We start from the raw sequence: 27,334 nt of genomic DNA, 5'->3' as shown, positions 1-27,334 counted from the left end.
TCCTCTAAATGGATTCGGTTTCGAATACGGTCGAAAAATATCCGTACCGTTTTCATCCCTAGGCACGAAGCACTGCACTGCACAGAGGAGCGGCATGGCGCATGAACACAACAGAACAGCGCGCCGAATTAAACAAATATAAACGCGCCGCTCGATCGGTGCACGACACGATGGATGGACCGGAACGACCCCATCGGCCCGCCAATCATTTGCCGCCCTCTGATAGTCTGATCCGTCGGGTCGTGGTTTCAACTCTGATCAGCGTCAGCATCCACCACAATAGTTCGCGAAAAGTTTTCCAAAAAAGTGCTACAGTACTTATCACATCGAATTTTGCGATACGTGCATGGAGCATTAAATATAGACGAAAAAAAAACTAATTGCACAGTTTGGTTGAAAATTACGAGACGAACGTTTTGAGCCTAATTAGTCTATGATTGAACACTAATTGCCAAATAAAAACGAAAGTGCTACCGTAGCCAAATTTCTTAACTTTACACCAACTAAACACGGACTCAGCATCGCTATTTTTTGAGCTAGCCGAACAGGGCCGTGGTCGGAACTCTGCTCAGCGACGCCGGCCGGCCGGCCCTTCATTATCGTATCCAGAACAGTTGGTGGCGCATGATTGGCGACGATAGCAGACGGATGTGGCGGTGGCGACAGGCGAGGGAACTGGCCATGCTGCGCTGCGCCGGTGCGCATGCAAATGCATGCGCAACAAGGAAACAGCGGCCGATACGGGTGCGCATGTTGCATGCGCAACAAGGAAACAGCGGCCGATACGGGTGCGCATGTTGCATGCGCAACAAGGAAACAGCGGCCGATACGGGTGCGCATGGGCACGCATGGACGAGCGCTGCTACTACAGACTAGAGGGTCAGAGACTACAGTGCCTGCAGGTGGCGTGCGTATCTGCCAGCGTCGACACCGACCGTGTCGCGCGGTGGCGAGCCCGGCGGGCGGTGGTGGGCTCGCCGTGACCCGGTGCGTAGGAGGGTGCTGGGCCGTGTTTGTTCCGCCAGCGCCAGGGACCCGATCCTCCCCTCTTTTGCCCGGCAAGGCGGACAGGGACTGTTCGTGAACTAACCGGCCCAACGGGTGCCTGTTCGTGGGGGCAGCTATGCCATGGCTGCTGATCGATGGCCATAGGCCATGCCCTTATCATCCGGCCGGACCGGTATGCTACTAGTAGTACCAAAGCTAGGTGCCATATCCGAGTCTCAAAAACAAAACTTTATTGCGGAGCAGGAGCAGCTAGCATATTCCTACAATGTAGTTTGATATGAAATCCGACTTTAACAAGTGTGAATAAAGACTTCTTGAGCTAGCATATTCCTTCAAGTTCTTACATATGGCACATGGACAGTACATGAAACCATCGCGTTTGTTTGCCTCGGCCACACGTAAGAAAGAATGCACGCCCTCAATGAACTCTTGGGAGCGGCGATCAACATTGTACATTCAATACCGGCTCATCTACATTATATGACATACATACCATATTAAAACCTAGAACATAATTAGTTAATTATACGACATGTATTAATTTATGAAAGTCTCGCTACAATGTAGACAATCCCAACTATCACTAAAAAACTAAAGCTAAAATGCACTTCGACAGCATAAGGATTTCGCGACCAATCCCAACTAAAACAGACAGATCATGCGTTTGTACAATATCTATGGGCTTCTTCCGCGGGATCACTGCCTCATCAGCCGCCGTAGCCGCCTGTGCAAGAGAGTTTTGCACGTGTTCAACATACTCTTCCTCCCAGTACCAGCCTGAACATCCAGTGACATCCCACTGAAATTAAAACAAAAAATTAGAACTTTAATCACAATCATCATGAAAATAAGTATAAATTAACCAAAATCATCAAATGCGATAAAATAACTCACATTGCGATCCGGACACTTGTAGAAGATACGGCCCTTGTTGGGACACTCCTTCCTCACCCGGTACTCCATCATAATCTTCTTCTCACACTTGCCGCATGCAATGAGAGGGAGGTCCGACCTCAGTCGCTTTGGAACCCGATGAGAGGCCGAGGACCCGGAAGCAGTTGCCATCTACTCTCTATACTCATTTTTAATATAATATAGATTTCTCATTTTATAAACAAATAAAATTTAAAAAACTCTAAAATTCTCTATATCTCTAAACCATGAAGTGCGCTATGCATGCTAGAAATAAAAGCTGAATACTAGTTTTGAATAACTACTTTAACCTTCCTTCATCCAAATATGCAAACTTTAAAGTGATTTTGAGCTTAAATGGCTTACAAATAAAAAAATCCACCATAAAAAACCACATATATCTAGTCCACAAAATGAGACATGCTACTGATGAAACATGAAAGTATAAAGTTGGTAACCTTTAGAACCGAAGAATCGATGGAGGAATCAAAAAAATCTTGTGATTACCGGCGATGAAGCAAGAACACTGAGCTCGAAGTGGCTCGGGCTCGGGGAGGAAGAAGGGGTATATAGGAGGGGACCTTTAGTCCCGGTTGGAGACATCAACCGGGACTAAAGGTCCATTTCTAGTCCTGAACAGAGCCTTCAGCCGAGAGTAGACTTTTACTCCTGGTTGGAGGGACCAACCGGGACTAAAGGTCCCCTGCAGCAAAAGCCTGCCGCAGTAGCCGTTGGACAGGGACCTTTAGTCTCGGTTGGAGCTACCAACCGGGACTAAAGATTTCTCTAGTCCCGGACGCAAAAAATACTGGGACTAAAGCCAAATTTCAAAGTGGATCAAAATTCGTTTCTCTACTAGTGTCTTGTAATAGAGTAGCACATGAGTTGGCTAGTCTTGGTAGTGTTTGTGATCCGGAAGAGGAACCAGTGTTGGTCTCCATTCCAGCACATATTTGGTCTGTAATTGCTAAAGATTCAGCTTTGTCTGGGTAATAGAAATCCATATTTCCCTTTAAAAAAAGCTAGGTGACATATCTAAGTCTCAAATCCAAGGGCAATGTTAAGGTACAACCTTTACGGCTTAAACTCTAAAGAAGTAATATCTCAAATCAATCTTAGCCATTGATTTTTCTAATTTTCTGATCTAATTAATGAATGAAAAAATCCAGAAAAAACAAATTTAATCCCTCTGGATTCCCCTAATGACGGGAGAAAAGATCGTGGAGAATCTTCCGCAGTGATCCCCTAATCACGCGAGACTAGATGGGCCTTGCCGTTTAATCTGGACCTATTGGAATGACCAGAATGTCTATTATTTTAAATACTAATAAATTAGATTATATGCAGATGACATGTTACCAAATTGTGGTCTACTGTAATGTTGCCTACGAGGCTACGACAATCAATTATGGGCAGAGGATTATATGTATATATATGACATGACACCTTTTTTTAAAAGTGACATGACACGTTACATGGATGAAAAAACTTTCAATCGTGTATTTTTACTAGTAGATTCAAAAGTTTCAAACAGTAATTCATTGCATGCACTGATTCACTCTAACACACATGCAAGTCACGTTACCGGGCTCTCATGTAACACGTATCACATGCTAACACACACATGTAATAAGTCACGTACACGTACTCACTTTACCGGCCACTCTCTAACACGTATACACACGCTACACACATGTAAGTCACGTACAAAAATGCATGGTAATCAAAGTATATAGTTACGGAAAACACCATATTTTCATATCACGCATGCATCAATCAAATCTAGAAAAAAAAATATAAAAAACTTTCCTTATTTATCTTATTTTATAAATTAATTAAATAAATATATATATATATTTCGCATATTAGGTGATTGTAACCGTTAGTTCAAAATAAATGAACGGCTCACTGTCATCTGGTGGTAGTGCAGCAAAGGCCCAAATCTAAAACTTTATTGCGGAGCAGGAGTAGCAGCACGACATGGACATGTCTTACTTGACAGGGACGACAGGTACGCGATTTGCTTGGGGCCATGGAGACCATCACGGTACACAGCACAGGCCACACGCACAGGTGGACGCCGATGCCGTGACACCAGAGGTACAGAGACGAGAGGGACCTGGATGAACACAACTCAACAAGAACATAACACAAGTACACGACACATCACTTCAGAGTAGGAGCTCGTTTCGTATAGGAAAAAAAAAGTGTCAATCTAACAACTATGCGTTGCAACTCTGGCTATCTGTAGCCGTCCATAATCGTCTCTAAAGATGCTCTCCATGTTTGATATGCTGACCACTTTCTTGTTGGATAACCAGTGTCGCAGCACATAGTTGTCCAAAACACACCTTGGTTTCGTAGCGGCGGCAAGTTGCCCGCTCCGCCGTGTACCGGAGATGCTCCGAGGGTCGTTCTCCGGTGCGGTAGCAGGTTCGTTCCTCTCCGCCTTTCCCGTTTGAATCACACGTACGACCGGCCGACCGGACGCCGGCCCCGCCCGGCGACGTTCCGACGGAGCGAGGACACTGCGTGCCATCTTCTTGCGATCGAGTTGGACGGCACTAGCGCGTAGCCGGCGTAGGGTTTATTTGCCTGCTTGTGATGGAAAGGACGGAGCGGTCTACGGCGCGTCTCATTGTCTGCGCGAGTGCCGAGCATTCAAGCGGCGTCATTTTCTGGCCATGAAAACATGCCCGATGCCCTGATGCTAGTGGAGTTAGTGTGATTCTTGTTGTCTTCCGGTCGTTGCATTGAGTCTGGCCTATGGCGATGTAACGCTACAGGGTTTAGTTTTCCAGTGCCGTTACGGCGATGCATGATTACGCGTGACTTGTCCAGTGTGGGACTGTGGGTTATCTGACGCACGGCCGGACCATCAAACAGTACCAGAGGACAAAGGGTAGAAATGGTGGGTGCAAGATCACCGATCAGACCTCCCAAGTGCAGTCTGCATGCAGAAATGCGTATAGGGGATTGTTGCACAAGTTAGCTCCGACTAAGGGCATACTCGGTTGTTCCGGAATGACCTCCGTGCTTTGTTAATTTGAATAACCATCATCAGTAGGAACGGTTCCTAGGCTCATTCCGGAACAACCGAAGAAGGCTGGAACAGAAACATCTGCCAATATTTGTGCCCCTTGCTCTTTTATCAGTTCAGTTTTATGGCCAGATCGAATCGAATCTTCAACTGCAATCCTAAAACTTGAAAATTGCACAGCAGATATGTAGCCAGTCGCACTATCTTACAGTATAAATGCTGAATGTTAGACGTTCCCTAGGTACCAATTCAGTTTTAAGAAATTATCCAAAGCTTCAGACTTCGATCCAGAAACCAGCAGCTAACAATCTAAATACCAACAAAGAACACTAAAACCTTCAAATAACACCATTGTGCACGCTAATTGTATGAACAAGTGAAGCTTCAGTGTTATGGCAAGACCCAAGCTTCAGACTTCCATCCCTAAATCTTACAGCTTTCAATTTAAATTATCAATAAGGACTTCCAAATCTTACACCATCGAAGAGCATGTTGTGAATTGAACTTTAGCCAGTCGAAACATTAGATGTTTTCCCTCGATATTCCTTAGTTATATCTTGGGTCTTATGACTTGAACCCAGCTCCTAAATTATCAAAAAGGAGTTCCACCGTCTCTAACTTCTGGAACAGATACAATACAGAGCCATTTCTTGTATCAATCAATAAGCTGCAAGACGCCTCCGAACTATCTTAGAACGCGCAATTGAGGCTTGACACCTATCTATCTTCCTGAATTTTTTATTTTTTAGCTCTTTTTTTGAAAAAAAAAATCACAAATATACCCCTGGAGGTAAGATTTTAAAATATGGACCCTTAGCTCTTGGGCTCGACGCAGACGTGGCGGTGACTTAGCAGGCAGCTCGACGCCAGTAACCCTGGCGTCAAGCTTGGCGCCGTAGATCTGGCGCCATAGATCTTGGCGCCATGATCTATGGCGCCTAGGTGGTGTTTTAACCCTGGCCCCAACCTTTTTGCCCGAGCCTTCTTCCTCTTCTTTCTTCTCCCTCTTGGGTTTTTTCTCTCCCCACTTCGCCCTACCTCACGAATCGGCATATTGGACCTTGAAAACTTTGATTTGATCCGTAGATCTTCGAGAGCAAGATATCCCGGCTCCTCTCCTAGTTTTTTTCGCATCGATTCGATATTAGTCGAATTTTTCAACCAAAGAATTGTCATTACTTAGGGTTTCATTCTATCCCTCAAAATTTATATTATACAATTGTAGGATGATGCCAAGGCGTGAAAAAGCTAGCAAATCTAGGTAACCGCATCGCATATAGTTATATTATGGGTTCATTGTTGTGCATCAAATGAAAAACCCTAGGTTTAGGATTTAATGTTAATTGCTTTCGGTTCTTAGAACGAAATTGGTTGTATTGTAGTTATGGTGCTTATTGACATTAATTTGTGATGTTTTGATTTTTGTTTGTTAAATTATATCCGTTTTGTTATATGCAAGAAATGTATCGGGAGGTGTTTTGACGAAAACGGGGTCGTCCTCGAGAATTATACCCCGACGCGTCTAGCAAAGATGCCCCGTCCCTCCTGACCTCCCTGTTCTTCGTGTCGTTGGATCAAACAGTCATAAGATGGATGGTGGAGATGGAGTGGAGCTATGCTTCCTTGCATGCAAATACTATGTAAGTGAAGTGATAAATCGCTGTTGTCATCGTACTCCTCGTCCTTGTAACTGAAAAGTGTATTTTCATTGTTTGAAAAACCTAGATTCGTTCACTGTTACTTGAAAAAGCCTAGATTCATCTGCGAAGCGTCTGTACGATACGATTAAACTATACACGTTATAATAAATTTATATTTAATCTATGTACTACATTTGTGCCTTTTTAGCAGTGTAGTATGAATAATGATTCACGGAAAAAATTCGCAAAAGTTTCCCTTGTTTCAGGAGCATCCATAGTTACAAACAGAGACATCATTATATAATCCAAACATTTAATCGTCCAAAGAGCACAATGCAACCACAACGAACATCACAAACAACATAACATGTCCTGCATAGTCCAAATAGTCCACAATGTCTATACAGTCCCAAATAGTTACAGGAAAGTAACTATAAAATCTATAATAGTACATACTAACATCTACCACAAACCCTCATTGCCTCCTAGTCATATCCTTACCCTTGAGACCAAGAGCACTGGTACCTGAAGTGTAAGGGTCAGGTGGACGACGTTGCCTAGTGCCTAGAGGCTATGTAGGCTGAGTCAAGGGAGCGTCCTAGAGCTGAGAGGGGCCAAGCTCCTCGTGCCTCTGGTCCACGTCGTCGTCATCGTCGTCCTCGTCCTCGTACTCGTCCCCTATAGCTGCTTGGCTAGAGGAACCTAAGTCTCCTCTGCCTGCGGGAGGAACGTACACGTCTTGCGTCGTGTTTATCCTGCAACCACAACGAGCAATCACACGGCATAGCCGATGTGACAGCCTCTGTTGTACAAAATTATGTTAACTGAAAGAATCTAACGTATTAATAATATGTTTGAAATAATATTTTGAATCTTACGTCTAGGAAGCTGCGCGTGTCGTCGTCCCTGACTCTCAGATGAAAGCGCTCAATGTCTTTAATGGAGCATTTAAGGGTATTGTCCTGCAACAAAGTTCTCAGTGAAAATACTTCTAAACAGATAGCAACAGATTTTGTGTTCTTTTGTACAACAATCTAACGTATTATAAGGATGCTACGGCTAGAAGGTGTCACTAACTAAAATAGATACCTCTAACGCATAATGTATTGGTATGCAACTTAACGTAGAAAAATAAGGCAATTGACTTACCACTCTGTCCAAGATTGGTCCTGTCTCCATCTGGCTTTCTGCACGAGTATATTGATCGTACGCCGTGTCTTTATCATCGGAGGACTCGATGTCGGCGTAGTCATCTTCTGTCCACTGTAGCCTCAGCCTGCAACGTGTCGCACGTTGGTACCAAGCTTGGTACCGCCTGAACTCATGGTTTGTGTGCGGCTCGTTGTTCTCGTCCACGTTGTTGTGCATCTCCTCCCATTGCTCAAGGTAGAACTGGTGGTGCTTCTCCCAGTCAAAAATCTTTCTGTTCTTCTGACGATCCAACCTGCACGTATGTCATCGTTACTTGAATCCATGTACATGTCACCATATTAATGGAAATAGACCATCACGAGACATTTGAAATAGCAAAACACTTACTTATGTAAGTCAACGTCAGTCGAGAACGGAGCCGTTGGCCAAACCTGTCTCACACCAAATTAGCGTGCAACTCTATCTGGCAGGTGGAACACGACAACATAGAAACAGATTAGAGGGCACCTCATCCTATAGAAGTCGTCGTCGAACCCACACATGTTGCTCAAATGAAAAGAAAGTGCCCCCTCTCTATCGTATGGCTCCCACGACACCTGCAACATGTCCAAACAAAATGTTAGATGGTATAATAAACCATTTTAAACCAGCATGGGAAATAAAATTTACTTACACTAGACGCCGTGAGCGTGTCTAGCTCATTCATGAACTCAATGTACGCCCGCTCTAACCTCGCGTGAGGAACCCTAACCTGGTCCCAAAGGTACCCCCACGTCAGCTGCCGACGTAGAGGCTAACTTGGGAACCACTCACGAGGAGCTAGAACCTCGGGATGGCCAACTGGTAGACAAGCCAACTGGCACATGGTCAGCACAAATTGTGTGGTCCAACAACTTTTGTGATCTTTCAATTTCCAGTGACCTTTTACTTCTTTGCACAAACCCTCCATTGGCAGCATTCCTTATCACACACAACTGTGTAACAGCTCTCTGCATATGAATGCAAGACCTTGTAAGGTCTCTTTCGTATCACTGCAAATGCCTGCAATCACCTCTTCAATGCAGGGAGGTCCTTAAATACCCTCCCATTCTCAATTACCAAGTTAGGGCCGGCCTCAGGAGCTTCTAGGAGCTCATCATCATATCCTTCTGCACACGCCTGATCGGAATGAGTAAGATCGCTGAACTCATGAACTCTTGGATCACGACGGCCAGAAAAGATACGCCTCAACATCTCAACATCACTCTCTGTCATCTCTCCAACAGGCCAATCATCATCAGAATCAAGAGCCCTTGCCATCTCATATGGCTCCAAATCATTCATAATTTTAATACTATTGGAGCCACGGAATCCATCTCCACACTGCACTTGCGCAGCAACAGGGGGCACATCCACATTCTTAGAAATGTCTCCTACAACATAAATAGAGAAATGAGGAAAGAATGAAAGAAAAAGATGTAAGAAAGGCGGTAAGCTCCCAATAACCATGCGATTAAGACACTTACTCGGATGATTCTGTGTCAAAGGGATCTCGTGAGGAGGATCTGTCACAACAACATGAGTCTGACAAGTATCACCAACTACCTCATTGGGGGCAGATTGAGCATCGGGAACCGTAGGTGCAACCTCCACATCCATATTAGGCTCCGGGATCAGAAGGTCGAAGTGCGCCTGTTGACCCATTGGTGGGGGAACCGTATGAGGGATGGGATCAACTAACACCCGACGTACAACCATGTCCAAACATTGCAGCTAGCTCTTTATTGCCAATCTCACATAGTTCTTCCACTGATCCGCATATCCAATTGGGATCATTTGCCTAAGGATATTGGGAGGAGAACCTAGGTGTAGTACACCCTCAACTGCAATGCCATCATCATCATCGCCAAGGCAATGCAGCTCCTCCCGAGCCTTTGCAACCATCTCACTAAACGATGGCTTCTCATTGAATAGCACATGCACGCTTTGCATGTCAACAAACTCAACATATCTATAGCGATCGCTTTCAACGGTACCTTCATGATAAATGATCACTAGGTTGTCCATCTATTTTAAACACGTAACGAAACACATGTCCTTTAGTTCAAATTAGACGATAGATAGTACCTAACAAGTACTTTCTAACTACAAACTAAGTAAATAAGATAATAACTACATACATAGATACAGTGTACTCACTAAATAGCTAGATCCTATTTAGTTAACTAAATATATAACTACCTATCTAAGTCACTATCTAACTATATCTATGTACCTATGTATCTATGTTTCTATCTATCTACATATCTATCTCACTAGATCACTAACTAAATCAACTATCTGAGTTATCACATTAACTAGTAAATACCAAATGCCAAAACTACTACACTACAATCAAAGTTAACTAAGTACACATATTGCAAATTCACAATTTTTATCTGTCCGACGACGGAGTCGCAGCGGACGCCGGGCGTGGGTCAGGCCGACGAGCCAAGCCGATGGTGGAGCGGCCGAGGACGGCGGTGGCGCGCGGCGGATGCGGGATGCCCGGCGCTCCGCGCGGCGAGGCCGACAAGGTAGGCGCGGATGAGGCCGGCGGTGGCGGGCGTCACGGCGGACGAGGCCGGGCGTGGGCGGCACGACGTCGGCGCGGCGGGGCGTGGCCAAGGCAGCCGCAGGCGGCACGTCGGACGAGGCACGAGCACGACGTGGGCACGGTGGTGGCTCGGGCAAGGACAGCCAGCGCGCAGACGACTGAGGGCGAGAGAGGGCGCGGGCGGCGACGACGGTGCGCTACTCGGGCGAGGCGATGGAGGTGCGAGAGAGGGAGAGCAAGAGAGAGAATTGGGGCCCATACATAAGACAGGCTGGCGCCAGTAACCCTGGCGCCGAGCTCGGCGCCAAGATCTACGACGTCGAGCTCGGCGGCGCCAAGATCTACGGCACCAGGGTTACTGGCGCCGAACTACCTGCCAAATCACCGCCACGTCTGCTTCGAACCCAAGAGCTCGGCGCCAGCAACACTGGCATCGAGACGTGTAAGCTCGGCGCCAGCAATGATGGCGCCGAGCTAAGGGTCCAGAGGAATATTTGTGAAAAAATTCAAAAAAAAGGCTAAAAAATAAAAAATTCAGTCTATCTTCCTATTCCTAAAAAAAAGGACAGACCCAGTGCTCCCACATGAGTGAGGTCAGGGAAAAAGACCGAGGCAAACCTTCCCCCTACAAAATATGCGAAGAGGCTGCTTCGAACCTGCGACCTAATAACTCAGTGAGACAGCTCTCACCACTACACTAGGCCTGCCCTTAAAAAAAAAAAAAATCTTCCTATGAAACCCCACAGGTACTAGTCGCTCACCAGGGAGTAAAGTAGCACAAGAGCGCAGAAGTGCAATAAATCTAACAGACTTTCAGAAAGGAGGCATAGTGACAGGATAAGAAAGTTAAGCACGGGTACATTCGACTCTGTTGATCGCTAATATACAACAGAAATTTGGGTTCTCCAAATCCTGAAGATATGTACAAGTACCATAGTGTTAAATATCTTGTCAAGTCCGATCATCAACAACTCAGTTACCAGGGAACTGTCAATGTTCTCCGCAGGCATCGCTTCTTTTGTGCATATGGGTTGCTGATCACTTCCAGGACCTGTTCGGAGACAAGTTTTGTGATCAGTTATCTAAATAACACAACTTTATCATGTGCAAATATATGTACCAGATGATTTGAAAAGAAAGCCGACACATGTAAACTTACTGCACACTTGCACAGTAGATGGAACTGAAAGAAAAAAAAAACTGAAAAAAACAGAACACACACAATCGTATCAGTCATGGAATATGGCTTTCAGCCTTTCACACTCAGCCCACGCGAGAGCCATGCCCCATCTGACCAATTATATTCACAAGGTTTGCTAGCCAAACAACTAGGTTACTCTAGTTAATGTGATAACCATAACCTTACCACTTACCAGGATACATGGACGAAACCATGCACTGCTATTTTTAAGAATCAGCAAAACATAATAAAGCGTGTGATATACCCAAAGCTTTATGCATGTAAGAAGCTTATGGATATATCAAACCTCCTAGCTGCATAAGGTATTCAAGTTAGTGGGATATTAAAATATTTTCAGGTGAACAAAACAAAAGGTGACCTAAACTCTCGATGACTACACTGGAACATCGTGTAACATATACTCCTAATAAACTAAGAGGGAGAAGGAAGAAGCTATAACTAAGGCCAATGTAGACCAACGTTTATTCAGTGTCATGGAACATACCAAACATTATGCAATTTTTGGTACAGCTGACATATGATAAGGAGAGCAATGAACATCTACATTCATGGTATTACAGAATCTGAGATACAGAATGTTTAAAAACTCAAAGTCCACTACACTTGACTGATTTTTTTTTTCATTTAGCGTGTTCAAGGACAACATAACACTATGGAAGTTGTGAATATGATACTTTTACTAGTTATTTGAAATGCAGTGCTGCGCAAATTTCAGAGAACTACACTTGTATCGTAACGGTAGACGGTACACTTTTTGAAGTCATTATAAAGAAGTTGCACATATATAATTTGTACATATTATCAGACAACTATACTAATTGGCATGAGCTGGTATGTCTGGCATAAAAGTCAATCACCCTTAACCAGCAGAACCACATATGGATGACATGTGGGTCTCAGTTATCAGTACCTTACAAATGTGAAATTCAATGATAATGTGAATTGCATGATAATTCATAAGGCTCACAAAAGGCAGCCACCTCTCAGGTACTTGGTATACCTATGGTGTAACAACTGATGAGGTGTTTTTCTCCTCTTCAAATACAACAACTGAGGCGGCTCAGTCCCGCCAACTATACAAGGTATTTCCTTGCATAAAGGTATTAGTCCAAACTGCTGTTCCTAGCCCCCTTTAAAATGCATATCTTATGGTCTTACGATCACTTTTTAGTTACAAGTTATCTATCCCCCTTTAAAATGTATAACCGGTCTTGTTCTCCCTGATAGATTCCAGTTAGTAATGAAGTTACATTGATTGACTTCGGTCAATTAAGGCAAAAACAGTCTATATATACAACTTCCTGGACAAACACTATTATTTTTTATGGAGTTCATATTTTTAAAACTTGTAATACAACAGCTACACCATTTTCTATATGCACGGAAAATCCAACGATAGACAAGCAAACATAAATCCACCACATCAGTTAAACTAATGTCAGGAAGAATGCATCTATATTGAAAAAAAATCAGCATAGCAACCTAGTTTCCATTAGTTCTCCAATTGGATAAGTGAAAACACTGAAATTCACTATTTCAAAACAGGAATGCATCCATCTTTAGTGTGCCATGAAAAAGGAACATCAATAATGGAAGTTTAACACAAAAATCTACCTGGTTTTTCTGCATCTCCATTATTTCTTCCTGCGATTCAAGAAAACAAACAAGATTAGGAAACTCCGACAATATTGTGCTAATGTCATCCACAGAGAGATGCATATAAAGAATGACAATGATAGGAATTTTGAACGTAGCTGCAGCAGGGCAAAGAATGTTTACTGAAAGATATATCTACCACACTCAATAAGGCATAACAATGTTCAGAATTGATGTTCATTCCAAATTCCCGATTAACAAGTACTAGTAATTAGAGCACCATAGTTCAAACTTTGCAGAACAGCACCAGTGAATGGTGATTTGTCCATTTTACTTTGGGAGATTATTTTGGAGGATTTTTTTAAACGAACTGGCAGGAGAGCTGCCTGTTATGTTAAAAAGGAGGGAAGCCCTGACAGGCACTGTACAGAGAGAGAGAAAAATAGCCGCTGCAACAGCAACAACAAAGCTAGCAGGCCAAAACAGAAAGAAAGGGCGTACCCAGTGCAGAGAGCTCCCGCTCTGTGCGGGGTCTGGGGAAGGGTGTCAGTGGCAAGCCTTACCCTCGCCTGTGCAATGCGAGGAGACCGCGACTCGAACCCGAGACCTTCCGGTCACAGGCGGTAAGACTCTACCGCTTGCACCAGGCCAAAACAGAAAGAAAAAAAACTGCACATGAAAAATTGTAAGAGTGCAAAAAAACTCAAAAATGTTGGAGTAGTCACTTAAGGTGCTTTGCTCCCGCCGCGACCCACAGGCATGCCTCATCCTTAATCTTTTGTAGCACTCTCGCATTTGTGGATTCTTTGTGCTCAAAAACCCTCGCATTCCTTTCCTTCCAAATTTCCCAGCAAACAAGCATGATCAGCGAGCGTAAACCTCTCTTCGACACACTGGGTGCCTGATCCAAAACCGTCCACCAATTGTGGACCATTTATTTTAGAGGACAGAATAAGACCATCAAAATAGGACTTCACCCCCCCCCCCCCCCCCCCCCCCCCCCCCCCCCACACACACACACACACCCTATTTCGAGGACTTGCCCCAGATCCTATCCAAATAGGCCCTCGATATTTCCCTTCTCTGAAATTATATTAAAGAGGCAAAAAGTTGGTCCGTGCATCATTTTTTATTACTTCACTCAAATGGATGGAGTTCAGGCAAAACAATTTGGGATTGGGATGGGCCGGTAGACAGAACACAAGGGACAAGGTCTACCTGGTGGAAAGAGAAACAAAGACACATATGTGCAATCTCATGTTGTTCCACTGTTCCAGACAAAGTACTATTGAAAGTGCAGCCCTTAAAGCATGCTAACAATTAAAAGCTATGTAGAAGTTCAACAAAAAGCACGATAAAACTGTATGATAGCTGAAGTTCTAAAATGAATTCCAACTCCAAGAGATACTGAAGTTCAAGATCTATATATATTTAAAGAGAAATTTCATGTTTTAATCTCACTTCGTAACTAAGTTCTTCAGTTAAAGCCCAGCTCTGCAACTGTTTTTTTTTTCAGAGTGCTACTTCTTTTAAAATGTTTGATCATTTGAATAAAAAATCCACTTCAATTCTTAAAACGATTTTATATTCTCAAGTTTTTCTTCAATTTATTCGTGTTCATATCAATTGTGAAAATCAGCAAAAAAAAAAAGAATTGTTTCAGAGAGATCCTACACAACACTTGTTCAAACGTACTTCACCAAGGAATTTAGCTTTTTAAAAGTAGAACTATTCAAAGCGAACAATCCTCTGTACCCAACCTCCAACCCTTTAGGAAAAATCACTGTAAATACTTTACTAAAGAACTAAACATGTTATTTTACCAAAAATCTGTGAAATAACTGCTGCAATTAGCATTGGGCCAGACGTGCAAATGCGATCAGAATCCCTTTCTGATAAGTAACAGAAAATACTATTTAACTGTATAGAAATGGTACAGCATGGTATATACCTGCTTCTTCTGCAACTCTGCGTTTTGTTCCTTCAGTTTCTGAACTTCAGCTTCCAACTCCATTGTATAAGCCTACAGGTCATAACAGACATAAGCAACAAGTCAAGTGTTGAAGTTGCATATGTGATATGCTAGGCCAGATGTGCCTCTATCTTACTACCTTATCAAATATCCATCGTTTTCGACAGGGCATACAAGGCCAATGTGCTGATTTACCAGAATTTGTAATACAGAATCTTAGAACAGCAACTTGCAATAGGAAATAGCTAGTACTACTTATACAACACATGCAAGAATTCAGGACAAGGGTGTGACCTGCTTACGGGCACGGGATCTAGCTGCAGACTCCCTGTTCTTGATCATCCTCCTCTGCCGCCGCTCCACGACCTTCTCCACACCCGCACCGCTCCTCCTTCCCCTTATCACTCCCTCAAAGGGGTATGGCACTGGAGCCATCAGCGATGACAGATCCCCATTCCCCTTGCCCATAGAATCCAGCTGGGCCACCGACGTATCCACCGGACTCACAGTGACAGCACCACCTGCCATCCCAGCCACCCCAGGCATCAGCCCGTTACCCATGGCCTGATCCCCGATCCCCACCGGCGCAAACCCCATCGCTCCAGCCCCGGCGTCATTGGCGCCCCCAAAGTTGCCGAAGAAGATGGAGGCGCCATTATTTACCGCCTGAATCGGCCGCGGAGCAACCGGCTGCGCGGGGACAGCAGCAGCAGCTGCCGCGGCAGGGTTGTCACGGACGACCCCGGCCCTGACCAGGAACTCCTCCAGCGTCATCTCCCCGAGGGTCGGCTGTCGGTTGGGCTGCGGCTCCGCGCCGCCAGCCGCCGTCCCCGGCGGCCCCTCCCGCACGAAGTCCCGCCAGATTTCGTCCACCGTCTTGACGCTGAGCGTGCGTGGCAGGGTGAGAGACTCCTGCCTCTGCAGCGCCGCCCCGCCGTCGCCGGCCGCCCCCGCCCCCGCCCCCGCCGCGGACGCCGACGCCGATGCTATGGCCTGGCTCTCCTCGGCCGTCCAGATGCTCCGCAGCAGCTCGTCCATGTTCATGGAGCCGAAGTCCTTGCCGAGCCCTCCCCCCATCCCGCCGAGCGTGTTCTGGAACTCGTCGAACGTGAGCGAGTAGATCGACCCCTGCCTCGACAGCGGGCCCGGCCCCGCCACCCCCCTCCTCTCGCCGTCCTTGAGATCCATCGCCCTCCTGACCTCCTCCTCCTCTCACTGCGGCGCGACGACGCGGCGGGCGACGAGGAAGCCGGACGGAATTCGCGGCGCGCTATATAGGTTGCTTGCGGGTGGTCGAAGACGGCAAAGCGCCAAGTGCCGGGCGCGTGCGCGGGCGCAATCGATGCGTGGGGACGACCGAATTGGAAGGCACGGGACCGGACTGTGCTGTGCGTCTCCTCCGCCCTCGGCTTAGTGGTGGTGGTGGTGGACTGGTGGTGGTGGTGGGGTTGGGTGGGCGGAGGCTGGCGCTGGCAGCCGCTACCGCTACCGCTACCTGTCCGGCTCGCCTACTCGCCTCGCCGCCTCGGCTCGCCTTGGTGCGGGCGCTCTCGTCTCGCGCGGCGGGGGGCGGGGGTCAGAGTGCGGCGGGGGACAGGTGTCCCCTCCCGGCGCCGGTGCGTACGTATAGTGCCGAGCTCGCCCGGATCCTCTGCGCGCCCGCACACGGCACACCCACTGCCACGCTGCACCTGTCGCAGGTCGCAGAGGATCCGGTGGGAGGGAGCGCTAGGGCCTTGTTTACATTAAGGTTAGAAATCAGTATTTGATATGGTAGAACTTTCGTTTGTATTTAATAATTATTATCTAATATAATTTAACTAGACTTAAAAGATTCGTCTCATAATTTATAATTAAACTATATAATTAATTATTTTTTTATCTATATTTAACACTTTATACATATGTTTAAAGATTTGATACGATAGAGGAGTGAAAAAACTTACGAAACAAGGCCTAGGCTAGGCAGAGTGGAGTGCGGGGGGCGTAGGGAGTACTACGTGGCGGCGCACCGAGGCTCGAACCGGTGGCTGCGACGTCGGGCCAATCAGAGCGCGAGACGTGGTGGGCAGCGCCTCCGTTGGCAGCCATTTTTTTTTTAACCCCCGACAAGAACAGGAGTCACCCACGAGGCTGCCACCCCGGCTGGCGCCGCCGCGGCCGTGCCGCCGGCGAGTGGGCCAGGACGGCATGGGGCCGAGGCATCAGTTGGTCCTAGGTGGGTCTCAGTGGGCAGGCGCGCGGGGTAGGCGCATTCACGGAAGCATCGTACCAACCAGATCTGGGGTAGCATGGGGTGCTTTTTTTTTTCTTCCTCTCTCTTGCTTCGTAACGGCAGTCGGCTGTCAGTGGGACCAACAAATAAATAGACTGAGTGTACCACTACCAGCTACCAGTAAAAAAAATTGAGCAGTTAAAATTTTTAGAATTACATAACACAAGCCGTCCAACACACGTACACTCACCCATACAAATATATGTACGAAAACTCTACCTAAAATCGGGCAGTTAAATTTTTGAGAATAACACAACACAATGTAGACATCCAATCTCATTTCCAACCGAGAGTTCATATGCCACTATGCCAGCATGTGCAACGGGATGGGAACTCGCGCATGACCTTGGAGTGATGCGAACAGAAATATGTGTGTTTTAGTGTCCGTTTAGTTTCTAAAATTTTGCAAAATTTTTCAAAATTTTCCGTCATATTGAATCTTGACGCATGCATGAAGCATTAAATATAAATAAAAAATAAAACTAATTACACAGTTTAGACGAAATTTACGAGACGAATCTTTTAAGTCTAATTAGACTATGATTTGACACTAATTGTCAAATAACAACGAAAGTGCTACAGTACCATTTCCTAAAAAAATTCGCCAACTAAACAAGGCCTTAGCACTAAAAATATATGGATTTTTTTTATCTCTCACCGGTGACCACCGGCGTCGGCGCCGGCGTCCACGCCCAGCACGCACATGGCGAGCGCACGCGGCAGCGGAGAAACCAGCACCAGCACGCGAGCTAGCGAGCACGGCGGCCGTCGGGCGAGCGCACACCGGCACGTGAACGCGCAGCGCGGGCGAGCGGACACGGCGGACGAGCATGGCGCGGCTCCGCGAGTGGACACGGCGGGCGAGCATGGCGCGGCCTCCGACAAGCGGACGCGGCGAGTGAGCGGATGCGGCTCCGACGAGCGGACGACTAGCAGCCTGGGAGGAAGCGTCGAGCGAGGCAAAGGCGGAGGCGAGCAGCCTGGGCGCCGGCGGCGGCTACCTGCAGCGACCGCGACCTGCGGCGGTGGCGGCGGCGAATCTATGATTTGTCCTTCTATAGAAAAAATGTTTCTTGTGATCTGTGATTTGTGGATATGTGATCTTATGATTGTCTGAAGGTAGAAGAAGGCCGGAGGTAGAAGTAGAGTGCAGGCTGTTGGATCTTAATGTTATAGTGCAAAAAAAATTATGGCCCCGTTCGTTGGTCTGAAACTTGACTGAAACCTGGCTGAAAACACTGTTCTGGCTGAAATGTTGTGAGAGAAAAATACTGTTTCAGCTAAAAAAAAATCAAACAAGTTAAATTTCAGATCAGCTGAACGAGGGTCTATGTGTTAAAATTACTTAAAACACATAGTTAGGTAGACAAACTCGAAGCGAAAGGCTGCTCCACGATGTAACGACGAGGTACGACACACATGCGGTGTAGTACAGATCAAAGATGCTGCGAATAGTTTATTTTGGCAGGTCGGGGTGGTGAGCCGTGACCGTTACTACAAACGTTGGATCACATCAATTCTAATCTTTATTAATAGTTTAATTTGTCTCACATCATGCAGTTAATATAAGATACGGTTGCCTTTAATTGATTGTATTAACTCAGGTGTTTGATCTAGTAAATAAAATTTAGGAGGTGTTACGTGATGATGTTGTATAGGGTATTTGGATACTAATAAAAAAACAAATTACAGAATCCCGCCGGTACTTCCACGAGATAAATTTATCAAGTCTAATTAATTCGTCATTAGCACATATTTACTGTAGCACCACATTGTCAAATCATGGACTAATTAGGCTTAAAAGATTCGTCTCGTAAAATTAGTCGCAAACTATGCAATTAGTTTCGTAATTAGTCTATATTTAATACTCCACGCATGTGTCAAACATCCGATGGGACATCGACTAAAGTTTAGGAGGAGCAACCAAACACCCCCTTACATTCGGCTTTGTGTAGTACAATTTATTCATGTTTAGTTACTGCAGAGATCCTTATGCAGATTTATATAGTGCTCAACCTGAATTAGATAGCACGTCAAATTTGTTATTAGACAATGAAGATTTGCAAAAAACCGATGGGCCAAAAAAAAAATGGAATCTCCTCCCTTCCCACCACCATCCAACACTACTAAACATGAGTATGTGACAAACATGCAACATGATGTTTGCAACTAAGCAAAAATTTTACCAAACAAAACTTTTATGTGGCAAACATGCATATATTTGGCTTGGATTTTGCTACATAAAGCATAGTGTAGACTAAGGACTAGTGCAAGTAACCAATCACTCCTATATGATTCCCACAGTGAAAGCTAGTATCAGCTCGTTCGCTTGGTTTTGTAAATGATCGTAAATTTTCAGAACAGTATTTTTCTCTCACACCAAACCAGCTAGCAGTAATAATCCACGATTGTATACGATCGTTTCAGTCCCAGCCGAACAGGCTGTATATTTGAAGTGTAAATTGTTTAAAAAAAATATAGTAACACAGACGTAAGCCTATTGCCAATATAAAAAGATAATCCCTCTTAATACCACATCTAAACTACTTATTTCCCAATTTGCTTCTAAAAAAATCTTTTTATACGTGCGGACATGATACTTATACGTTGTGGACACGATACAGCATACCCTACATGACAGGGGAGAGATAAAACTAGCTAGAGGATAGAACAATAAGATAGGCTAAATTGATATGCAAAGGGCACATGTTTATTGTGCAATCTCGTAGTGACGAGAGCTAACGTGGTGTTCACGCAAGGTCGAACCCAAGCTCGGGTGGATATAAAGATGTGTCGATATTATGTCATCATAGATGTATGCTTATCTAGTTATCTTGTGATCATGTGTGCGACATGTGGGTCTAGATGACTTTTCTTGGCACCGTCGCTATAAAAAGGTTGGATCAATGTACTTTTCATCCGGTTCTTGCCAACCTACAACAGTTTTATGCAAAGTAAGGATTTTATGTAGAGCAAGATGCCGATGCCCTATCCGAAGGATCCAACAATAGAAATATATTGTTTGAGCACCTGGCGAACATGACAAGATTTAGCCAAAGATATAACCTAACCAAAGAATTTAGAAACCCTAAGTTTGCTCTCTCTTAATGAAATGACATGCAACCTCTTATGTATTTAGACTAAAGAAAGAGAAAAAAAAAACCAAGTTACGAGCCTACAATAAGAGATTAATACCACATAATCATATTATTTTGATCATGATCCTAGAAATCTGATGTATCTCTTCATCAAACTAACACAGTCTGCTATTTTAACTGACGGTTTTCATCACACAGTAGGTTGCCATTGTAAATTTTTCTTCTATTGATTCTAAAGATATATCTTAGGATTGACCGATTGAAAAGGGGCTCACCAAAGGAAGAAGGCACTCGTTGCAATTTTCCCCCATTGACCAGTTCATCCACGCGGTCCGATGCGGGTGTGGCGCCACCAGGATCCATGGGCTGGCCCGCCTGGCCCGCATAGAACCGTCTAGGTTGTTGGGTTGCAATTGCGGCATTTAGCGGGCTTGCGGATGGGTTAGCTTAAATTAATAAAATCTAAGACACATAATTCGTCCTTTTCATTCTTGTTTTCTCCCCTTAAATTCAGTTTGTTCACGCCTACTATCTACTCAAACTACTCAGTTTTTGTTTATCAATGCTGATGGTTATTTTGTATATTACCCTATAGATGGCACAAACTCACGACGATCTTGAAAGGAGTGCAGAAGTCAATGAATTTGAGTGGTCTGTTGATCGTAATCCTGAGGTAAGTCACCTTTAAAACTGCATGCTTCATCATCTTATACATGGGTTCATCCTTTACCAAGGATTTTATGTCACAATGTGGAGGGCATCATGCTTAAATGAAAATATAATTTGAATCTAGGCAATTTTTTATCTTTAAAAATCAACTACATCAGAGTAAATTACTGTACAATTTGGTCTGCTATACTTAATGTAATTGATCTCTCTGTTCCTCCTCAAATGCTGGATTGCTGTTTTTTATTATATCTAGTCCTCTAGGGAATTCCAGTCATACTCATATCCCATGGACATTACATGGAATGATATGATTGGCTTCACCTATATTTTGCTGGAGTGTTGGCTGTTCTATTATAACACATTGAGGTTGATTTGACATCGGAAACAGGTTCTTATTCCAATTGCAAATGGGTCTGAAGAGATGGAGATCATAATTCTGGTGATATTTTAAGACGGGCAAAGATAAATGTGGTATTAGCGTCAGTTGAAAAATCTCCAACTATTCTTGGATCTCAAAGGATAAAGATGTTGCTGATAAAAGCATTATGAGTGCCTATGATTCAATATATGATCTAATCATTCTTCCTGTAAGGTCTCCTTCAGTTCATCTTTTTATTTGGATGATCATAAATGGTGACACACATTTCAACAATATATCTACCATTTAATTGATTCATAGACGTGGGACAAATTGTCCCCACCGGCCCATATTATTCCTTGATGATGTCATGTTATTGATAAAAACAAAAGTAAGGCCATTCTGAAGTGCATGCCATGTTGTACAGGAGTTAATAAAGGTGTATATTAGCAATAAGCTATTTACTATGAAAGGATCCAACTGAACAAAGCTTAAAACAAGAGAATCTTCATTCTTGCATTCTTACACAGCACCTGGGCTTTTAGATGTCATTTACAGTTTTTTATGGTATATCACAATCAGTTGTAATAGCAACATTGATCTTTGAGATTTAGCAGTTCCATTTAGACGGTTTAGTTTCAGTGTTGTTGTATCTCAGCGTATCGGTTGTCCATAGCAATGTTTATATATTGAGTTAAATGCACAGTAGTCCATCAACTTGTACCGAAGTTTCACTTAGGTCCATCAACTCTGAAAGTGGATTTTTGGGTCCATCATCTTTGTTAGTGGCGCATTCCTGGGCCCATACCGCTTTGTTCCAGTTTTTTAACCGACGTGGCTGTCCATGTGGCGTCCAGGTGGATCAATAAGATCTGCTCGTCATGTGAGGTGGAGGGCATTGGGTAAAATTGTAGGCAGCCCCCTCTAGACTTTTCTGCTTCCAGTTCTTTCCCCACTCATCTTGTCGTCGAGGAGGTGCAGCTCGAAGGGGTAGGAGAGAGACCGTGGCGCAGAAGAAGGAAGGAGGGTAGGAGAGACCGCGGGCGTGGCGAGCGGTGGCCGTCGGCGAGCGGCGCCGATTCGCCACCGAGTTCGGATCCGATCCGTCTCCCGCTTGCGTTCCCCACTCGTCTTGTCGTCAAGGAGGTGCAGCTCGCAGGGGTAGGAGAGACCGTGGGCGTGGCGAGCGGTGGCCGTCGGCGAGCGGCGCCGATTTGCCACCGAGTTCAGATCCGATCCGCCTCCCGCTTGCGCCTTCCTACGCTGATCTCGCAGAATCCAGAAGATGGTGGCTACATTCCGTAGAAAAGGGGATGCACCGCCCCAATTACGGTAAGTACTGTATCGATGCCAAAATCCTTGGATTCAGTGGTTGTAGATTGTTGTTCTCTGGCTGTGCTTGAGCTTAGATACGAAAAATCATGATTTTGTTGCTGTTAGGGTTTGTGATTTTTTTGAGGGTGACGGGTGGGGTTTGTAGTGGGTTTTTTCTGATGTGTTCGTACGTTCATAATATAGGTGATGATGAAGAAGAATTCACGGTTGAGGTTTCACCATGGTGGGTACTTTGTTGGTCAAGGTTCTGATAAAGCTTATGCTCATGAAAGGGTCAATTGGTTCGATCACTGTGAAGTAGCTACATGGTCTCCCGGTGGTTTGATGAGTTAGCCTTTAAGTTGCATTACCCAAGGAATCCAGTAATGAAGATCTATTGGTTGCTACCAGGACTGACTTTTGAACAAGGACTTAGAGAAATTAGTACAGATACAGACACAATTGTGATGGCTTCACTAGTGCACAAGGTTAAGAATTTTGTTCTGTATCTAGACCATGATGACACTATCAGTGGGCTAGATTGGGATGACCTAGTTGTAAACCCAATTGCATCCTTGCCCAAGGGTCTGAGCCCTCGCAATGTTGATAGAGTTCCCAGTAAACAAGGTGAAAAACTTCCAGAGTTCTATTGCGATCTGAGATCTCCCAGTGAGACTGATGATGACTCTGACTTCCATGGCTCAGACTATGAAATTGATCAGGATGATGATGATTTGTCAGAAGATTGTGTGGATGACCAAGTGCCAGATGAGGGAGTTGCCACAGGCAAGAGGTACAGAAAGGGAAGAAGGCACAGAAGGGCAAACAAATTCACAGTATTGTTGATGATATGTCAACTTGATGATGAAGATTTGCAGCTGCGAGACTCAGATGGAGAAGGTGAAGGAGGCTTGAGGTTCATTAATTTTAGAGACCAGGATGTGGGCAATCCAATATTCAAGGTGGGTATGCTCTTTGAATCGGTTGAGGTACTTAGGAGGTGGGAGAAGAGTGGCTAGGACACACCTGTCCCAAGATTAGGAAGAACTAAACAAGAACACAGAGTGGGCATCCACATGCTATTCTATGCCTTCTGGAGAAGGTATTTTCCAGGTTCAGGACAGAGACTACCAATTCATTGTGGATATCAAGGAGAAAAAGTGTGAATGCAGAAGATGGGACCTAACTGGAATTCCATGTGCACATGTCATTTCTTGTCTGAGGCATGAAAGAGTTGCACCTGAATCTGTGCTACCAGAATGCTACTCCACTACTTCCTACCTACTTGCTTATGGACAACATATAAGACCATGCAGGGACAAAAGTACATGGGACAAGGTGGCAGCAACAGAAATACTTCCTCCTATTTATGACAAGAAGGTGGGCAGGCCTCCCAAGTCCAGAAAGAAGCAGCCACATGAGTTTCAAGGCCCCCAAGGTCCAAGATTGTCAAAACATGGTGTCACCATGCACTGCAGATATTGTGGAGATGCAGGCCATAATAAAAAGGGATGTACCTTGAGAAAGGCTGGTGTCCTGCCACCAAGGCAGACAAGCAATGCCCAACCAGAAGAACAAGCCCATCCAGGAGGACGCCAACCAGAAGAGATGGATGATGATGGGCCAATACAGAGCCAGGTCTATTAAATTTTTTTGCCATGCTCTATGTGAAAAGGGTACTTTGTGTACTGATATTTTTGTGCACACTATTGTATAGGTGGTTATGTGGTCAGACTCCACTATTCCTTTGATGAGCCAACTCAGTGCCACCATGGTATCACATATGGAACAAGAGGTCAGTCACCAGCCCCATCTTAGCCTTTCAATAGCTATATTCAACTGAAATAATTTTATGTTGCAGTCAACCCAGAGCAGGATACAAGTGAACCAACCTCTCCCCTGACTCAGCTTTCATTAGCTCTAACGTTCCAGCAAGCAAGACCTGTGCCTCTAACCACAATTTCTAAATCTGGGAGAAAAAGGATTGCAACCATGAAGGCACAAGAACTACACCTACAGAAGAAGGCTACTGGTGGGAGGAAGAAGGCTCCAACTGAAGCTGAAAACTAAATTCATGCATGTGTGATATGTAATCCTTTGTAAAGCAGCAAAACACTGTCTGTTGCTTCCTTCTTTTATGCAGCAGTAACTTAACTGCTAGCAGCTTTTGTATATCAGCCACTACACCGCTAACTTTTGTTCAACAGCTTACCTGATAGCTTTTGGATAGCAGCAACTCTAAGTGCTACCTAGATAGAATGGTTGGGGACAGCAGTAGTAATTTGCATTGTCAGACTAATTTGCAGCAGTAATGTGCATTGTCAGACTAATTTGCTTGCTGGTTATGGTAGTATGCTAAACATATGGTTTCATTCACAAATGATTTCAGTTACAATGACCTTCCTTCAGTTACAAACAACATTCATTCAGTTCTTTACAAGAATGGCACACAACAGCAACAAAAGCACAAACAAGATACATAATTGGAGAAGGCAAGCAACTTTGCACAGGCCAACCAGCACTTTGCACAAGCCAACCAGCTTCTTTATCTCAGTCAAAGCACCAGCTATTGAGTCCTTAATATTTGAGTCACCACCAGTGTCAAGTATTGCTGCTTTATTTATGTTCGAATCTGCACCAGTGTCCTTAACATTGACTGAAATCATCAACCAACTTGCCTTCTCTTCTCAGTTGCTCCAGATATGCAACGTACTCATCCTTCCAGTAGAAAAAAAGGGCACCCGATTCCATTGGGCTGCAGGAAACCAGATCCATCACCAATGCGAAGTGGTAATCCAAAATCAGTGCGCCAAAACAGCAAAAATGAAGGAAATCACAAGGAACACAATCCACACTGACCTTGTGGGTTGGACAACAGAAGAACACCTCTCCTTTGCTCCATGGTTTCGTTGAAACCCGGCGTACCACTCGCCTCCGATTGCAATCGGTTGCAAATAATCAGTGGTATACCAACTGATGTCAGCGGATTTGAAGCTGCTGCACTGGATCCAACCTCCATACTCGTGGATGAAATGGTGAATGGCGCCGGCGGTAGCACACAGAGAGAAGGGGAACGATTTGGTCAGCCGGTGGAGAGTGAGGAAGAGAGACAGGAGGATGGGTTGCCATTTAGTAACTCAGGTAAGGACTTAAATGCATTCTTCCACCAACCATTCTGGCGCCAAAACTCCCGCCAAATCCAACCTGGACGCCACATGGACAGCCACGTCGGTTAAAAAACTGGAACAAAGCGGTATGGCCCAAGAATGCGCCACTGACAAAGATAATGGACCCAAAAATTCACTTTCAGAGTTGATGGACCTAAGTGAAACTTCGGTACAAGTTGATGGACTACTGTTGCATTTAACTCTTATATATTTATCAGATAAATCATGTGTATACTTCAATTATGAATCTCTATCTTGCTCTGAAACTATTTTTGTGTACTTAGTATTTGGGCTTTATAAATGCAAAAGTGAGTAAATTTTTTTAAAAAAGGGTGTACCCAGTGCAGAGAGCTCCCGCTCTGTGCGGGGTCTGGAGAAGGGTGGTCAGTGGCAAGTCTTACCCTCGCCTGTGCAATGCGAGGAGACCACGACTCGAACCCAGGACCTTCCGGTCACAGGCGGTAAGACTCTACCGCTTGCACCAGGCCCGCCCTTCGCAAAAGTGACTAAATTTATGCCGTTTAATTGTGTGCAGCTATATGCTTATTGTTCTTGTTTCATTTTTATATGTTGCATCTTTCATAATCCAGGGAGGAGCTGCTGGAGCTGAGCGGCTGCACAGGTCCAGAATTTTGAAGAAGTTACTCAAACAACAAATGCAAGCTGGCAGGATGTATGGTGGGGTTTGTTCTGCTCTGAAGGTTCTGCAGCAGCAAGGTCTACTCGAGGTGAAATTCTAAGACTAAAAACTCATGGCACATCAATATTTCCTTGAAATGGAAATTGACATTGGATTTTTTTAACCTTAGGATAAAACAGTGACAGCTCATCATGCTGTAGGCAGTGAGCTCACGTGCCAAATTATAGACCAAGCAAAGGTTGTGGTCGACGGAAATTTGATCACTGGTAAGGGGCTTGGGACAGTTGTTGATTTTGCCCTAGCTATCATCAGGAAAGTTTTTGGCCATGGATGAGCCAAAGCTGTGGCGAATGGAATAGTTTTTGAGTACCCTAAGAGCTAAACCCAAAAATTGCTGAAAAATCGAAATGTGCAATAAGGATTAATGAAACACATTATGGCTGTAATTGAAGATCTGGCTAGCTATGCTTCTGATAAAAGGTGAGGCTGATTCTTTTGGGATAGCAAAAGATTGTTCTATTGTTGCATTTCTGGACAGCTGGACTGAAATCTCCAGATCCACTATATATGTTGGGATGGACCAAATTTACACTGGGAAGCTTCAGTGGCAGTCATTTCGTATGCTTCCTGATATGATTTATTGGTGGATAAATGACAGAGTGGTTGCTAACTGGTAAGTTCTATTTGATGTTGATAGACATGAATACTTGTTTCCAC

At 44.7% G+C, this 27,334-nt stretch overlaps 2 protein-coding genes and 1 pseudogene across 4 annotated transcripts; 1 reads left to right on the top strand and 2 right to left on the bottom strand.

Annotated features, from left to right (window-relative positions):
• Positions 1-6,956: 6,956 nt before the first annotated feature.
• On the bottom strand, positions 6,957-8,647 carry LOC136499152 (uncharacterized). 2 transcript variants are annotated; one of them, XM_066494847.1, is made up of 6 exons: positions 8,426-8,647; positions 8,260-8,348; positions 8,140-8,183; positions 7,750-8,044; positions 7,479-7,562; positions 6,957-7,402 (listed from the first exon to the last, which is right to left on the bottom strand). In XM_066494847.1, the coding sequence occupies exons 4-6, from the start codon at positions 7,966-7,968 to the stop codon at positions 7,199-7,201; spliced, it is 507 nt and encodes a 168-aa protein (XP_066350944.1). In that variant the 5' UTR covers positions 7,969-8,044; positions 8,140-8,183; positions 8,260-8,348; positions 8,426-8,647; the 3' UTR covers positions 6,957-7,198. The 2 variants fall into 2 exon arrangements, with proteins under 2 accessions (XP_066350944.1, XP_066350943.1); XM_066494846.1 differs by having other exon boundaries at positions 8,140-8,348.
• Positions 8,648-11,169: 2,522 nt separating this feature from the next.
• Positions 11,170-16,778, bottom strand: LOC136499151 (bZIP transcription factor TRAB1-like). Of its 2 annotated transcripts, XM_066494845.1 has the most exons (4): positions 15,391-16,773; positions 15,076-15,147; positions 13,143-13,172; positions 11,170-11,378 (listed from the first exon to the last, which is right to left on the bottom strand). In XM_066494845.1, the coding sequence occupies exons 1-4, from the start codon at positions 16,282-16,284 to the stop codon at positions 11,304-11,306; spliced, it is 1,071 nt and encodes a 356-aa protein (XP_066350942.1). In that variant the 5' UTR covers positions 16,285-16,773; the 3' UTR covers positions 11,170-11,303. The 2 variants fall into 2 exon arrangements, with proteins under 2 accessions (XP_066350942.1, XP_066350941.1); XM_066494844.1 differs by lacking the exons at positions 11,170-11,378; positions 13,143-13,172 and adding an exon at positions 13,191-14,025 and having other exon boundaries at positions 15,391-16,778.
• A 4,286-nt stretch (positions 16,779-21,064) lies between these two features.
• LOC136499982 (protein DJ-1 homolog C-like) lies at positions 21,065-26,999 on the top strand (annotated as a pseudogene).
• The last annotated feature ends 335 nt before the right edge of the window (positions 27,000-27,334 follow it).

The sequence above is a fragment of the Miscanthus floridulus genome, chromosome 13 (genome assembly GCF_019320115.1).
Source record: "Miscanthus floridulus cultivar M001 chromosome 13, ASM1932011v1, whole genome shotgun sequence".
NCBI classification, from domain to species: domain Eukaryota; kingdom Viridiplantae; phylum Streptophyta; class Magnoliopsida; order Poales; family Poaceae; genus Miscanthus; species Miscanthus floridulus.
The sequence above is the reverse complement of the archived record's forward strand: the minus strand, read 5'-3'. Positions and strand labels throughout refer to the sequence as shown.

Bases quoted from the DNA above. Each gene is read 5' to 3' on its own strand.
- LOC136499152 (XM_066494846.1), bottom strand. From the start codon at position 7,968: ATGCACAACAACGTGGACGAGAACAACGAGCCGCACACAAACCATGAG. The intron at 7,563-7,749 runs GTAAGTCAATTG...ACTTTGTTGCAG, and splicing joins GACCAATCTTGGACAGAGTG to GACAATACCCTTAAATGCTC. The intron at 7,403-7,478 runs GTAAGATTCAAA...TTTGTACAACAG, and splicing joins ACACGCGCAGCTTCCTAGAC to AGGCTGTCACATCGGCTATG.
- LOC136499151 (XM_066494844.1), bottom strand. From the start codon at position 16,284: ATGGATCTCAAGGACGGCGAGAGGAGGGGGGTGGCGGGGCCGGGCCCG. The intron at 15,148-15,390 runs GTCACACCCTTG...TATGACCTGTAG, and splicing joins GATCCCGTGCCCGTAAGCAG to GCTTATACAATGGAGTTGGA. The intron at 14,026-15,075 runs GTATATACCATG...GTTTTGGATCAG, and splicing joins CAGAGTTGCAGAAGAAGCAG to GCACCCAGTGTGTCGAAGAG.